We start from the raw sequence: 14,852 nt of genomic DNA, 5'->3' as shown, positions 1-14,852 counted from the left end.
ATTATGGCTTGGGAGTGGGTCATGTTGGTTTCAGACTTGGTGCACTGGTATCGCTTGCCTTGGCTGGCTAGAGTCTTTGACACTTTTTTGGGCCTTCTTCTGACACCGCCTGATATAGAGGTCCTGTATGGCAAGAAGCTCGGCCCCAGTGATGTAGTGGGCCATACTCACCACCCTCTGTAGGTGTCTTGCAGTGCTTTGCGAAGAAATAATGCAGCCCGCCAAGATGCTCTCAATGGTGCAGCTGTAGAACTTTTTGTGGATCTGAGGGCCCATGCCAAATCTTTGAATCTCTCGACCCACTCCTGTACACTCTTAGAAAAAAAGGTGCTGTCCAAAATCTTAAAGGTTTCTTTGGCTGTCCCCATAGGAGAGCCCTTTGAAGAACCCTTTTTGGTTGCAAGTACAACCCTTTTGATTCCCTTTAGAGTTCCATGTACTGTAAAACCCTTTCTACAGAGGGTTAACGTGGAATCCAAAAGGGTTCAACCTGGAACCCAAAAGCGTTCTGTTATGGAAAATGTATACTTGTGGTTTTCTATTTAGCAATTTCTATGTTCTACATTTGTGCTTTTCTATAAACCAATTTCTGTGTTCATGCAAGTGACTGACTGAACAAATCCTCATGAACAGTACCTGCAATTTGGCAGTACGCCCCAGACCTTGTTTTGAGAACAAAAAATATCTCAGTTTCAACGTCTCAAGCTTAGAGAGAAGAAGCCTAGTGAGGTATAGGTCTGTCACATGTTATTAACCAGTATTAGTCTGTCACCTGATTGAAACAATACGGTAATGATGAATTAATTATGCTAAATCATGCAAATATAACTTATCTGTGTATAGCCACATATAAGACAACTGCTTGGACTACCCCAGCAGAACTTCTGACTGATGTCCACTATGGTGCAATACGTTTATTGGAACCTCTCCAGCATGCTGATAATAAACATGGATTCATTTAAGATCGACTTTGAGTATCCCTAGTGGTAATTTCTATGACACGGTGTAGAATTTCCACGACGGTTCTACCTGGAACTTAAAAGGGTTTGCCTATGTGGACAGCTGGAAAACCCTTTGTTCACTCTTTTTTTCTAAGAATGTACAACCTCATTGACATGGATGAGGGCGTGCTCACCCCACCGTTTTCTGTAGTCCACGATCAGCTCCTTTGACTTGCTGACATTAAGGGAGAGGTTGTTGTCCTGGCGCCACACTGTCAGGTTTCTGACATCTTCCCTAGAGGCTTCCTCATTTTCGTCTACGATCAGTTTGTCATGACTCTCTCTGCTGGGTGAAGATCAAAGGTGCCAGATCATCTAGTTCAATAGCCGACAGATAGCCAAACTCTCTCCTGGGGGTGTAGGCCCGGTTTATGACTTAACAACCAGATCGTAAATACCTTGCAGAACCTCAGCCTTTGGCTCTGCAGTACTGAGAATGGGATGTCTGAGTGATACACAGAGAGACTACGTGAGACCACGTGACCACAGAACTTATGTCGGCGTGATGGAACGCCCCCCCCCCCTTCAACCAGGGTGCTTAAAAAGGACTCGTAACGAAATGTACATTATACCAAAATGTACCGGGTTGCTGCCTTCATAGCTGTACCCTGAATAATCAACCATTGAGACCAGTCAATGTGCAGTTCGAGCTGAATATGTTACCTATGGTTAATGAAATCTCTACAGATGGAGGGGTGGCTACACGTCCGACAAAGGGTTTTAACCTACAAGACCATAAAATGGTAAGACCCTCTGAAACTCTTCACAAGTGAAGAAGATTGTTAAAAGTTTAGAAAGGAGTAGGCAGGAGGCAGTCACTGTTATGCAGGTGAATGAGGACCCAAAAGCGACTTAGCGAAAACAGAGTCTTTATTCCAGTAAAACTCAAGACGAAAACAAAACAGGAAAAAACTTAAATCCACTCGTAGTAACGAGGACAGACTGGAGACTCGAGCATTGACTGCAGGTTGCTTCGGGAAGGCACCGACCGTAGCAGACTTAGACACCTGCTCACACGCAGCATCTGAAGGAGACAAGACACGACAGGGCGAGACAAGGACACAGCACAGCAAACATCATACAAGGATCCGACAAGGACAGAAGCGGAAAACCAGGGGAGAAATAGGGAGTCTAATCAGAGGACAAAATAGGGGACAGGTGTGAAAAGACTAAATGAGTGAGTTAGGAGAATGAGGAACAGCTGGGAGCAGGAACGGAACGATAGAGAGAGGAGAGAGAGGGAGGGGGAGAGAGAGGGATAGAAAAAGGGAACGAACCTAATAAGACCTGCAGGGGGAAACGAACAGAAGGGAAAGCATAATGACAAGACAATATAAGACAAAACATGACAGTACCCCCCCACTCACCGAGCGCCTCCTGGCGCACTCGAGGAGGAATCCTGGCGGCAACGGAGGAAATCATCAATCAGCGAACGGTCCAGCACGTCCCGAGATGGAACCCAACTCCTCTCCTCAGGACCGTAACCCTCCCAATCCACTAAGTACTGATGACCACGTCCCCGAGAACGCATGTCCATGATCCTACGTACCTTGTAAATAGGTGCGCCCTCGACAAGGACGGGGGGAGGGAAGACGAACGGGGGTGCGAAGAAAGGGCTTGACACAGGAGACATGGAAGACAGGATGGACGCGACGAAGATGTCGCGGAAGAAGCAGTCGCACAGCGACAGGATTGACGACCTGGGAGACACGGAACGGACCAATGAACCGCGGAGTCAACTTACGAGAAGCTGTCGTAAGGGGAAGGTTACAAGTGGAAAGCCACACTCTCTGGCCGCGACAATACCTAGGACTCTTAATCCTACGTTTATTGGCGGCTCTCACAGTCTGCGCCCTGTAACGGCAAAGTGCAGACCTCACCCTCCTCCAGGTGCGCTCACAACGTTGGACAAACGCCTGAGCGGAGGGAACGCTGGACTCGGCGAGCTGGGACGAGAACAGAGGAGGCTGGTAACCCAGACTACTCTGAAACGGAGATAGCCCGGTAGCAGACGAAGGAAGCGAGTTGTGAGCGTATTCTGCCCAGGGGAGCTGTTCTGCCCAAGACGCAGGGTTTCTAAAAGAAAGGCTGCGTAGTATGCGACCAATCATCTGATTGGCCCTTTCTGCTTGACCGTTAGACTGGGGATGAAAACCGGAAGAGAGACTGACGGAAGCACCAATCAAACGACAGAACTCCCTCCAAAACTGTGACGTGAATTGCGGACCTCTGTCTGAAACGGCGTCTAACGGGAGGCCATGAATTCTGAACACATTCTCGATGATGATTTGTGCCGTCTCCTTAGCGGAAGGAAGCTTAGCGAGGGGAATGAAATGTGCCGCCTTAGAGAACCTATCGACAACCGTAAGAATCACAGTCTTCCCCGCAGACGAAGGCAGACCGGTAATGAAGTCTAAGGCGATGTGAGACCATGGTCGAGAAGGAATGGGAAGCGGTCTGAGACGACCGGCCGGAGGAGAGTTACCTGACTTAGTCTGCACGCAGTCCGAACAAGCAGCCACGAAACGGCGCGTGTCACGCTCCTGAGTAGGCCACCAAAAGCGCTGGCGAATAGAAGCAAGAGTACCTCGAACGCCGGGATGGCCAGCTAACTTGGCAGAGTGAGCCCACTGAAGAACAGCCAGATGAGTAGAAACAGGAACGAAAAGAAGGTTACTAGGACAAGCGCGCGGCGACGCAGTGTGAGTGAGTGCTTGCTTAACCTGTCTCTCAATTCCCCAGACTGTCAACCCGACAACACGCCCATAAGGAAGAATCCCCTCGGGATCAGTAGAAGCCACAGAAGAACTAAAGAGACGGGATAAGGCATCAGGCTTGGTGTTCTTATTACCCGGGCGATAAGAAATCACAAACTCGAAACGAGCGAAAAACAACGCCCAACGAGCTTGACGTGCATTAAGTCGTTTGGCAGAACGGATGTACTCAAGGTTCTTATGGTCAGTCCAAACGACAAAAGGAACGGTCGCCCCCTCCAACCACTGTCGCCATTCGCCTAGGGCTAAGCGGATGGCGAGCAGTTCGCGGTTACCCACATCATAGTTGCGTTCCGATGGCGACAGGCGATGAGAAAAATAAGCGCAAGGATGAACCTTATCGTCAGACTGGAAGCGCTGGGATAGAATGGCTCCCACGCCCACCTCTGAAGCGTCAACCTCGACAATGAATTGTTTAGTGACGTCAGGAGTAACGAGGATAGGAGCGGACGTAAAACGCTTCTTGAGGAGATCAAAAGCTCCCTGGGCGGAACCGGACCACTTAAAGCACGTCTTGACAGAAGTAAGAGCTGTGAGAGGGACAGCAACTTGACTGAAATTACGAATGAAACGCCGATAGAAATTAGCAAAACCTAGAAAGTGCTGCAACTTGACACGTGACCTTGGAACGGGCCAATCACTGACAGCCTGGACCTTAGCGGGATCCATCTGAATGCCTTCAGCGGAAATAACAGAACCGAGAAAAGTGACGGAGGAGACATGAAAGGCGCACTTCTCAGCCTTCACGTAGAGACAATTCTCTAAAAGGCGCTGGAGTACACGTCGAACGTGCTGAACATGAATCTCGAGTGACGGTGAAAAAAATCAGGATATCGTCAAGGTAGACAAAAACAAAGATGTTCAGCATGTCTCTCAGTACATCATTAACTAATGCCTGAAAAACAGCTGGAGCATTAGCGAGACCAAACGGCAGAACCCGGTACTCAAAATGCCCTAACGGAGTGTTAAACGCCGTTTTCCACTCGTCCCCCTCTCTGATGCGCACGAGATGGTAAGCATTACGAAGATCCAACTTAGTAAAGAACCTGGCTCCCTGCAGAATCTCGAAGGCTGATGACATAAGGGAAAGCGGATAACGATTCTTAACCGTTATGTCATTCAGCCCTCGATAATCCACGCAGGGGCGCAGAGTACCGTCCTTCTTCTTAACAAAAAAAAACCCCGCCCCGGCAGGAGAGGAAGAAGGCACTACGGTGCCGGCGTCAAGAGAAACAGACAAATAATCCTCGAGAGCCTTACGTTCGGGAGCCGACAGAGAGTATAGTCTACCCCGAGGGGGAGTGGTCCCCGGAAGGAGATCAATACTACAATCATACGACCGGTGAGGAGGAAGGGAGTTGGCTCTGGACCGACTGAAGACCGTGCGCAGATCATGATATTCCTCCGGCACTCCTGTCAAATGTCTGCATGTCTGGCAGACATATCAGTGTGGATGACGGATCACCACCTCAAGCTGAACTTCGGCAAGACGGAGCTGCTCTTCCTCCCGGGGAAGGACTGCCCGTTCCATGATCTCGCCATCACGGTTGACAACTCCATTGTGTCCTCCTCCCAGAGCGCTAAGAACCTTGGCGTGATCCTGGACAACAAACTGTCGTTCTCAACTAACATCAAGGCGGTGGCCCGTTCCTGTAGGTTCATGCTCTACAACATCCGCAGAGTACGACCCTGCCTCACACAGGAAGCGGCACAGGTCCTAATCATCTCCCGTCTGGATTACTGCAACTCGCTGTTGGCTGGGCTCCCTGCCTGTGCCATTAAACCCCTTAAACTCATCCAGAACGCCGCAGCCTGTCTGGTGTTCAACCTTCCCAAGTTCTCTCACGTCACCCCGCTCCTCCGTTCTCTCCACTGGCTTCCTGTTGAAGCTCGCATCCGCTACAAGACCATGGTGCTTGCCTACGGAGCTGTGAGGGGAACGGCACCTCAGTACCTCCAGGCTCTGATCAGGCCCTACACCCAAACAAGGGCACTGCGTTCATCCACCTCTGGCCTGCTCGCCTCCCTACCACTGAGGAAGTACAGCTCCCGCTCAGCCCAGTCAAAACTGTTCGCTGCCCTGGCCCCCCAATGGTGGAACAAACTCCCTCATGACGCCAGGACAGCGGAGTCAATCACCACCTTCCGGAGACACCTGAAACCCCACATCTTTAAGGAATACCTAGGATAGGATAAAGTAATCCTTCTCACCCCCCTTAAAATATTTAGATGCACTATTGTAAAGTGGTTGTTCCACTGGATGTCATAAGGTGAATGCACCAATTTGTAAGTCGCTCTGGATAAGAGCGTCTGCTAAATGACTTAAATGTAAATGTAAATGTAAATCACCAGGTTCCTCCTGAGAAGAGGGGACAGAAGAAACAGGAGGGATAGCAGACATTATACACTTCACATGACAAGAAACGTTCCAGGATAGGATAGAATTACTAGACCAATTAATAGAAGGATTATGACATACTAGCCAGGGATGACCCAAAACAACAGGTGTAAAAGGTGAACGAAAAATAAAAAAGGAAATAGTCTCACTGTGGTTACCAGATACTGTGAGGGTTAAAGGTAGTGTCTCATATCTGATACTGGGGAGATGACTACCATCTAAGGTGAACATGGGCGTGGGCTTCCCTAACTGTCTGAGAGGAATGTCATGTTTCCGAGCCCATGCTTCGTCCATAAAACAACCCTCAGCCCAAGAGTCTATCAAGGCACTGCATGAAGCAGCCGAACCGGTCCAGCGTAGATGGACCGACATAGTAGTACAGGATCTTGATGGAGAGACCTGAGTAGTAGCGCTCACCAGTAGCCCTCCGCTTACTGATGAGCTCTGGCTTTACTGGACATGAATTGACAAAATGTCCAGCAAATCCGCAATAGAGGCACAGGCGGTTGGTGATCCTCCGTTCCCTCTCCTTAGTCGAGATGCGAATACCTCCCAGCTGCATGGGCTCAGTCTCTGAGCCGGAGGAAGGAGATGGTTGCGATGCGGAGAGGGGAAAACCCGTTAACGCGAGCTCTCTTCCACGAGCTCGGTGACGAAGATCTACCCGTCGTTCTATGCGGATGGCGAGTGCAATCAAAGAGTCCACACTGGAAGGAACCTCCCGTGAGAGAATCTCATCCTTAACCTCTGCGTGGAGTCCCTCCAGAAAACGAGCGAGCAGCGCCGGCTCGTTCCAGTCACTAGAGGCAGCAAGAGTGCGAAACTCTATAGAGTAATCCGTTATGGATCGATCACCTTGACATAGGGAAGCCAGGGCCCTAGAAGCCTCCCTACCAAAAACTGAACGATCAAAAACCCGTATCATCTCCTCTTTAAAGTTCAGGTAATTGTTAGAACAATCAGCCCTTGCCTCCCAGATAGCTGTGCCCCACTCTCATTTAACATTTACATTTAAGTCATTTAGCAGACGCTCTTATCCAGAGCGACTTACAAATTGGTGCATTCACCTTATGACATCCAGTGGAACAACCACTTTACAATAGAGCATCTAAATATTTTAAGGGGGAGGGGGGTGAGAAGGATTACTTTATCCTATCCTAGGTATTCCTTAAAGAGGTGGGGTTTCAGGTGTCTCCGGAAGGTGGTGATTGACTCCGCTGTCCTGGCGTCGTGAGGGAGTTTGTTCCACCATTGGGGAGCCAGAGCAGCGAACAGTTTTGACTGAGCTGAGCGGGAACTGTACTTCCTCAGTGGTAGGGAGGCGAGCAGGCCAGAGGTGGATGAACGCAGTGCCCTTATTTGGGTGTAGGGCCTGATCAGAGCCTGGAGGTACTGAGGTGCCGTTCCCTCACAGCTCCGTAGGCAAGCACCATGGTCTTGTAGCGGATGCGAGCTTCAACTGGAAGCCAGTGGAGAGAGCGGAGGAGCGGGGTGACGTGAGAGAACTTGGGAAGGTTGAACACTAGACGGGCTGCGGCGTTCTGGATGAGTTGTAGGGGTTTAATGGCACAGGCAGGGAGCCCAGCCAACAGCGAGTTGCAGTAATCCAGACGGGAGATGACAAGTGCCTGGATTAGGACCTGCGCCGCTTCCTGTGTGAGGCAGGGTCGTACTCTGCGGATGTTGTAGAGCATGAACCTACAGGAACGGGCCACCGCCTTGATGTTAGTTGAGAACGACAGTTTGTTGTCCAGGATCACGCCAAGGTTCTTAGCGCTCTGGGAGGAGGACACAATGGAGTTGTCAACCGTGATGGCGAGATCATGGAACGGGCAGTCCTTCCCGGGAGGAAGAGCAGCTCCGTCTTGCCGAAGTTCAGCTTGAGGTGGTGATCCGTCATCCACACTGATATGTCTGCCAGACATGCAGAGATGCGATTCGCCACCTGGTCATCAGAAGGGGGAAAGGAGAAGATTAATTGTGTGTCGTCTGCATAGCAATGATAGGAGAGACCATGTGAGGTTATGACAGAGCCAAGTGACTTGGTGTATAGCGAGAATAGGAGAGGGCCTAGAACAGAGCCCTGGGGGACACCAGTGGTGAGAGCGCGTGGTGAGGAGACAGATTCTCGCCACGCCACCTGGTAGGAGCGACCTGTCAGGTAGGACGCAATCCAAGCGTGGGCCGCGCCGGAGATGCCCAACTCGGAGAGGGTGGAGAGGAGGATCTGATGGTTCACAGTATCGAAGGCAGCCGATAGGTCTAGAAGGATAAGAGCAGAGGAGAAAGAGTTAGCTTTAGCGGTGCGGAGCGCCTCCGTGATACAGAGAAGAGCAGTCTCAGTTGAATGACTAGTCTTGAAACCTGACTGATTTGGATCAAGAAGGTCAGTCTGAGAGAGATAGCGGGAGAGCTGACCAAGGACGGCACGTTCAAGAGTTTTGGAGAGAAAAGAAAGAAGGGATACTGGTCTGTATCTCGAGCCCGGCCAGTAAGGAGTGATATGACGTAAGCAACCCGAGCTCTCTCTTTTGAGTATGTGTTGGGTTGGAGAGAGAACACAATATCACACTGGGTGAGAAAGGAGCGGCACTCAGTGGGCTGCCCGGAGTAACAAGGTGGGTTATTAACCCTGGGTTCCGGAGACTCGGCAGACCAGGAAGTAGCTGGTGGCACGAGACGAAGACTCTGGAACTGTCCAGAGAGGTCGGAAACCTGAGCGGCCAGGGTCTCAACGGCATGACGAGCAGCAGACAATTCCTGCTCGTGTCTGCCGAGCATAGCTCCCTGGATCTCGACGGCTGTGTTACGAGAATCCGTAGTCGCTGGGTCCATTCTTGGTCGGATCATTCTGTTATGCAGGTGAATGAGGACCCAAAAGCGACTTAGCGAAAACAGAGTCTTTATTCCAGTAAAACTCAAGACGAAAACAAAACAGGAAAAAACTTAAATCCACTCGTAGTAACGAGGACAGACTGGAGACTCGAGCATTGACTGCTGGTTGCTTCGGGAAGGCACTGACCGTAGCAGACTTAGACACCTGCTCACACGCAGCATCTGAAGGAGACAAGACACGACAGGGCGAGACAAGGACACAGCACAGCGAACATCATACAAGGATCCGACAAGGACAGAAGCGGAAAACCAGGGGAGAAATAGGGACTCTAATCAGAGGACAAAATAGGGGACAGGTGTGAAAAGACTAAATGAGTGAGTTAGGAGAATGAGGAACCGCTGGGAGCAGGAACGGAACGATAGAGAGAGGAGAGAGAGGGAGGGGGAGAGAGAGGGATAGAAAAAGGGAACGAACCTAATAAGACCAGCAGGGGGAAACTAACAGAAGGGAAAGCATAATGACAAGACAATATAAGACAAAACATGACAGTCACAGGTTCTGAACTACTAAGTTTATTAAGCGGGATGAAACCCAAAGTGCTAAATAATAAAATACTCAGGAAATAGTAGATGAGATTCCTCTCAGAAAAAAAGCAACATTTACAATGACCGACAAAGAAAAATGACAGAGGGAGTATATATACAGTGATAGAGTGGGGATTGGAACCAGGTGGGACGGGTCAAGTCCTGGGTTGATGAGTGAAGGACATTTGCCAGCAGCAGGTTTGGCAACAGCTAGAAGGCCGGCGACGCCGAACGCCTGAGCTGTATAGGAGCGGGAGCCAAAGCGAAGGCTGGTGTGACAAAGATGAAGACTACTGTTCACAGTCTACAGCTGTTTAAGTACTGGTAGTCTAGGAAACTCAACTGAAGACAAGAGGGGATTAACATTTCCCTCTCACCACATTGTGGTACATCTTACGTATCCATTCTAACGACCACTCCAGAACAAAAGAAGCCTACAACTACAAAGGACATTGTGACCTCTGGTGGACAAAACAGAGTGTTACATCCCTCGTACTACTCGCCATAGAGAGACAAGTGGTTTCAACAGAGAGACGACAGAAAGACATCTAAGTGTAAATAAACGGTGCATTTCTAAATCTGAATGGGCGGTTGTTAGGCTGCTAAATATCCATATTTACGGTGAGCGTGTTTTCCCAATGTATGTACAATAATTCCACTCACTTTGTCTCTCCCACTCTATCTTTCCCCACACCATTTCCATTGTGTAACAAAAAAACATCATATCGGGTTAGTTCACAAGGGACTGTTTCATTGCATTATGTTAGTAATCAATCATCTGCAGTGTGTGTGTTTATGTATTTCTGTGTGATTATTTAGTTAGTTATTGAATAACTATTTTGAAGCTATTTTGTGTATCGCTGCATCATCACTTAGGCTAGGGTTCGTGCAGATTTACGAGGTCAATGATGTTCAGAATCAGACTGAGGAGGTAAGAATAATTGACTATCTATAGATGTTAATATATCTTGAAAGAGTTTAATTCGGGAGAGAGTAACTTGTTAAATACGTTATCCCATGGTGTCAGAAGTTATTAATGAGTTAATTGTTACATATTCATTGAATCATGTAATAATTAAACATAGTTCATTGATTTGATAAAATAACATTAATCTCATTCATGATAGTCACGTCACGACAAGTTATATCACAGTCGTGTCGTCAGCAAACTTGATGATGGTGTTGGAGTCGTGCGCGGCCACGCAGTCATGGTTGAACAGGGAGTACAGGAGGGAACTAAGCACACACCACTGAGGGGTCGCCATGTTGAGGGTCAGCCTGGCGGATGTGTTGTTGCCTACCATCATCCCTGGGGGGCGGCCCGTCAGGATGTCCAGGATCCATTTGCAGAAGGTGTTCAGCCCCAGGGTCTTGAGCTTGGTGATGAGCTTGGAGCGGACTATGGTGTTGAATGCTGAGCTCCACCCACTCAAAACTGATTGTATCCCAAATGGCATCCTATTCCTTATTGTGCCCTATGGGCCCTGGTCAAAAGTAAGGCACTATTTTTATTTTTTACCTTTATTTTACTAGGCAAGTCAGTTAAGAACAAATTCTTATTTTCAATGACAGCCTAGGAACAGTGGGTTAACTGCCTGTTCAGGGGCAGAATGACAGATTTGTACCTTGTCAGCTCTGGGATTCGAACTTGAAACCTTTCGGTTACTAGTCCAACACTCTAACCACTAGGTTACCCTGCCGCCCCATAAAGAGAATAGGGTGCCCTTTTGGACGCAACCACTACCTAAGCTGGTCTTAAATTGAAAAAAATAATTATATTACTACAGTACTCAGAATCAATAAAGACACCAAAGAAGAGGGAAGGAAAATCTCCATATTATACATTTTCAAAAATACATTTTTATTTTGGTCTATGAATTTTCTCCTAGTTTGCTGAAATGGTTGATTTCAATCAAGAGTAACGAGTGAGGTGGGAGGGGTATATTTTATAATAAGATGTGATGGAATTCCCTGTTTGCATTATTATACTAATGCTCTTCAAAAAATGGTTCAAAACGGTTCGCTGTTTCTACCTGGAACAATGTAAAGGGTACTTCTACAGTGATAAGCCGAATAACCCTTTATGGTTTTAGAGTAGCACCTTTTAACTAAAACCACACACACCTATTTGTGTGTCTAAACCAGACAAAAGGTTCTGGTAGAAAGCAGTCATCAAGATTCACTCTGTGAAAACGGGCTTTTAACCAAAAATCCCTCCAACTCTTCCCCCTCTCCCGTTGCCATACTAAAATTCATTTCATGCCCCTTCTCTCAAACTGTTGGGTGAGGAGAGGAGGAGGGGAAGCATAGAAGTGTAAGTAAGGAGATGAAGAGGCCAGGGGTGAGAAGGAAAGACTCCCACTATGACAGAATGCACCAAATTGAGAGAGAAAGGGAGGGAGAGTGAGAGAGACTTCTCACGGCTCAGTGAAGGGATATTCAGAATCTACATCTGGCTCAGAAAGACAAAGATGAAGAGGGAGAGAGAAGGAGCAAGTAATCTCCAAAGCATTGGCCTGGCAGGACTCCATCAACATTAAGAACATCTTCCATTCCTTTATCCTCCCAGGTTGCTCCCAAGGAAGTCTAACCGTTCTCTAAATATGAGGAACTCAGCAGGACCCTGTCATAATAAGCCTTAGGGCGGAGTGTGGAAATGCACACCTGGCAGATTATACCTCACATCCCAATGCCTTGAATTAAGTACTGATGATGTTTTCTATACTGTACTAGCATACATGATATCTTAATTCAACATTTGGGTACTGTATGTGACTGGGAAGGTTTACATCTAAAGAAAATGTAGAGTGGTGGTGTAGCTATTATGTTCAGTTTAGGTCTCTCTCTCATCAGTCCCAGGCCTAAACACAAACAGACAGACCTTGACGGTGAAAGTGAATCCGGGTGAGTAGAGGGGGTTCTCTCTGTCCAGCTGTCCATTTACCGTCAGAGAGCCACTGATGTAGTCCAGAGCAAAGATACTGTTGGTATTGCCTGGAGGGATGAGAGAATAGGGGGAGAGAGGGAAAGGATGGACGAGAGGGGGGTATTAGAGGTTGAGAGAGGGGAGGAGAGAAAGAGAGAGAGAGAGAGAGACATGAGGGAAGAGATGAGTGAGAGAGAGGAAAGGGAGAGAGATTCAGTGATCCTCATCTCTCCAACTAATGTCTGTAGCGGTCATGAGATTTTGTCAGCCAGTGATTGTCATTGAAATAACTGCTGGTCTCATGGTAATTGACTATTAATTAACATCAACAAATTCAGCATCTCCGTCTTCTACACATAGCCTACAAGCCACTGATGCGGACCTTTGGAACATCTATATATTAAAAAGTTTAAAAATCCATTTAATATAGCTTACACATTTCAAACTAAATTCTAGACCTTGAAGCTAGATCTGCAGATTTTTTTCATTGTTCCCCTCTAGTACGGGACGGATCTAGACCTGTGACACCAGGTGTGTGCAATTAATGATCATGTAGAACATAAAACCAGCAGGCTCCGGACTTCGGAAAGAGCTGAGTACCTTAGGCCTACACCGTCACAATAAATCCATGATTTATTTTAGACAAAGTCTAAAGAAACCTGATTATGATTATAATAAATTATAATTATGATTATGAATAAAATGTAGCCTACATCAGAAAATAAGAATAGCACATTTTGAGTCTTCCTTACGTTAGGCCCTGATCTGGCTATGCCATTTGGCTGTGGGCTACATTATTGGGCTACATTATTCATTTAGCAGGCAAGATTTGCTTATAGTTCCAATGACATTATTGAATAGTAAGAACACTTATATTGAACATAGCTGAGTAAAATAGAAAGGATATTTTCCCCCAAACTATTTGGTGGAGTACGCATATGTGTTTACCAAAGAAACAGGTCCTCCTATATGCTTAATTTATATGCAACTTTAGTTGTGATACAAACAGTAGGCTATATGTTTACATTTATAATACATTCTAAGGACGCACAATGCAAAAAAAAAAATTTTGGGGAAAAAGTTGCATGCTCTGTTTCTAGCGCAGGCTGCACACATTTCATCAGTCTCTCATTCACAATTTGACAAGCACTTGTGTCACACCCTAATCTATTTCACCTTTCTTTGTGCTTGTCTCCACCCCCTCCATGTGTCGCCCACCTTCCCCATTATCCCCAGTGTATATTTATACCTGTGTTCTCTGTTTGTCTGTTGCCAGTTCATTTTGTTCGTCAAGCCTACCAGCATTATTCTCCTTCCTGTCTGTCTCTAGTTTTTACTCGTTTTTGACCATTCTGCTTGCCCTAACCCTGAGCATTCCTGTCGTTCTGTACCTTGTCACATCACACTGGATTATTGACATCTGCCTGCCCTGACCCTGAGACTGCCTGCCGTTTCAGTATGTTTTGGACTCCGATCTGGATTCCCGACTTCTGCCTGTCCTTGACCTGTTCTCAAAAAAACTTTTGTTACTTCAACATTGTCTGCATCTGGGTCTTCACTAAAACGTGATCATACGAGTTGACTGGTCTGCTGGTGCCATCATAGGCTGGAGACCGTTCTGCACACGCTCATTGCCTGGGGGCTCGGAATTTTCCCTGGACTTCTCCGCTATTCCCGCTGTCATGTCTTTGGCATCATTAAAGTGAAGACTGTTATTTTATCAAATCAATTCTCTGTAATTATTATTAGGTGATTAAACTAATCATGTAAATGTAATTAACTAGGAATTCAGGGCTCCAAGGAAAATCTTCAGATTACAAAGTTATAATTTTCCTAATATAACTATTTTAATATCTGATCAATTCGTTTTCTTATTAATTAGTTGTTCTTTAACTCAAGTTAGTCTCATTCCAAACGTCACAAATTGTTGGCTATCTTCACAAACCCAGGCTTTACTATGAATCATCCATACACCAATTGTCTTAATAATTTATTTACTAACTAACTAAATAATCACAGAAACACAAACACACAAACAGTAGAAATGGTTACAAGGAAATGATAGGGGAGGTTCCCTAGTGGGCTAAGCCGATATGACAGCTTGGTGGACAAAGGGCAGTGGGTGTGGACTGAAAAGGGCGGGAAAGACGACAAAAGGAGTATTATATTATTATTATTAATTATATTATAGGATAATTATATTAATTGAAATGCTAATCCTTTGCAGATGAACGCTCATTCTTTTGGGAATAATTGCAATCAATGTATATGTACACCTAGTGTGTCGTCATGATCTCTGTTGGAATCGTCATTCTGCGGAGAGTCCGTTCATC

The 14,852-nt window shown here is 46.9% G+C and overlaps 1 protein-coding gene across 1 annotated transcript in view; it reads right to left on the bottom strand.

Moving 5' to 3' along the window:
* The window catches only part of LOC124041504 (cadherin-23-like), a 640,482-nt gene that overhangs the window by 262,376 nt on the left and 363,254 nt on the right, over positions 1–14,852 (bottom strand). The window contains 1 exon segment of the mRNA XM_046359178.1: positions 12,475–12,587. Coding sequence (XP_046215134.1) covers positions 12,475–12,587 — 113 coding nt within the window.

The sequence above is a fragment of the Oncorhynchus gorbuscha genome, linkage group LG08, assembly GCF_021184085.1.
Source record: "Oncorhynchus gorbuscha isolate QuinsamMale2020 ecotype Even-year linkage group LG08, OgorEven_v1.0, whole genome shotgun sequence".
NCBI lineage: Eukaryota > Metazoa > Chordata > Actinopteri > Salmoniformes > Salmonidae > Oncorhynchus > Oncorhynchus gorbuscha.
Note: the sequence above shows the minus strand (reverse complement) of the source record. Positions and strands in the feature narration are given on the sequence as shown.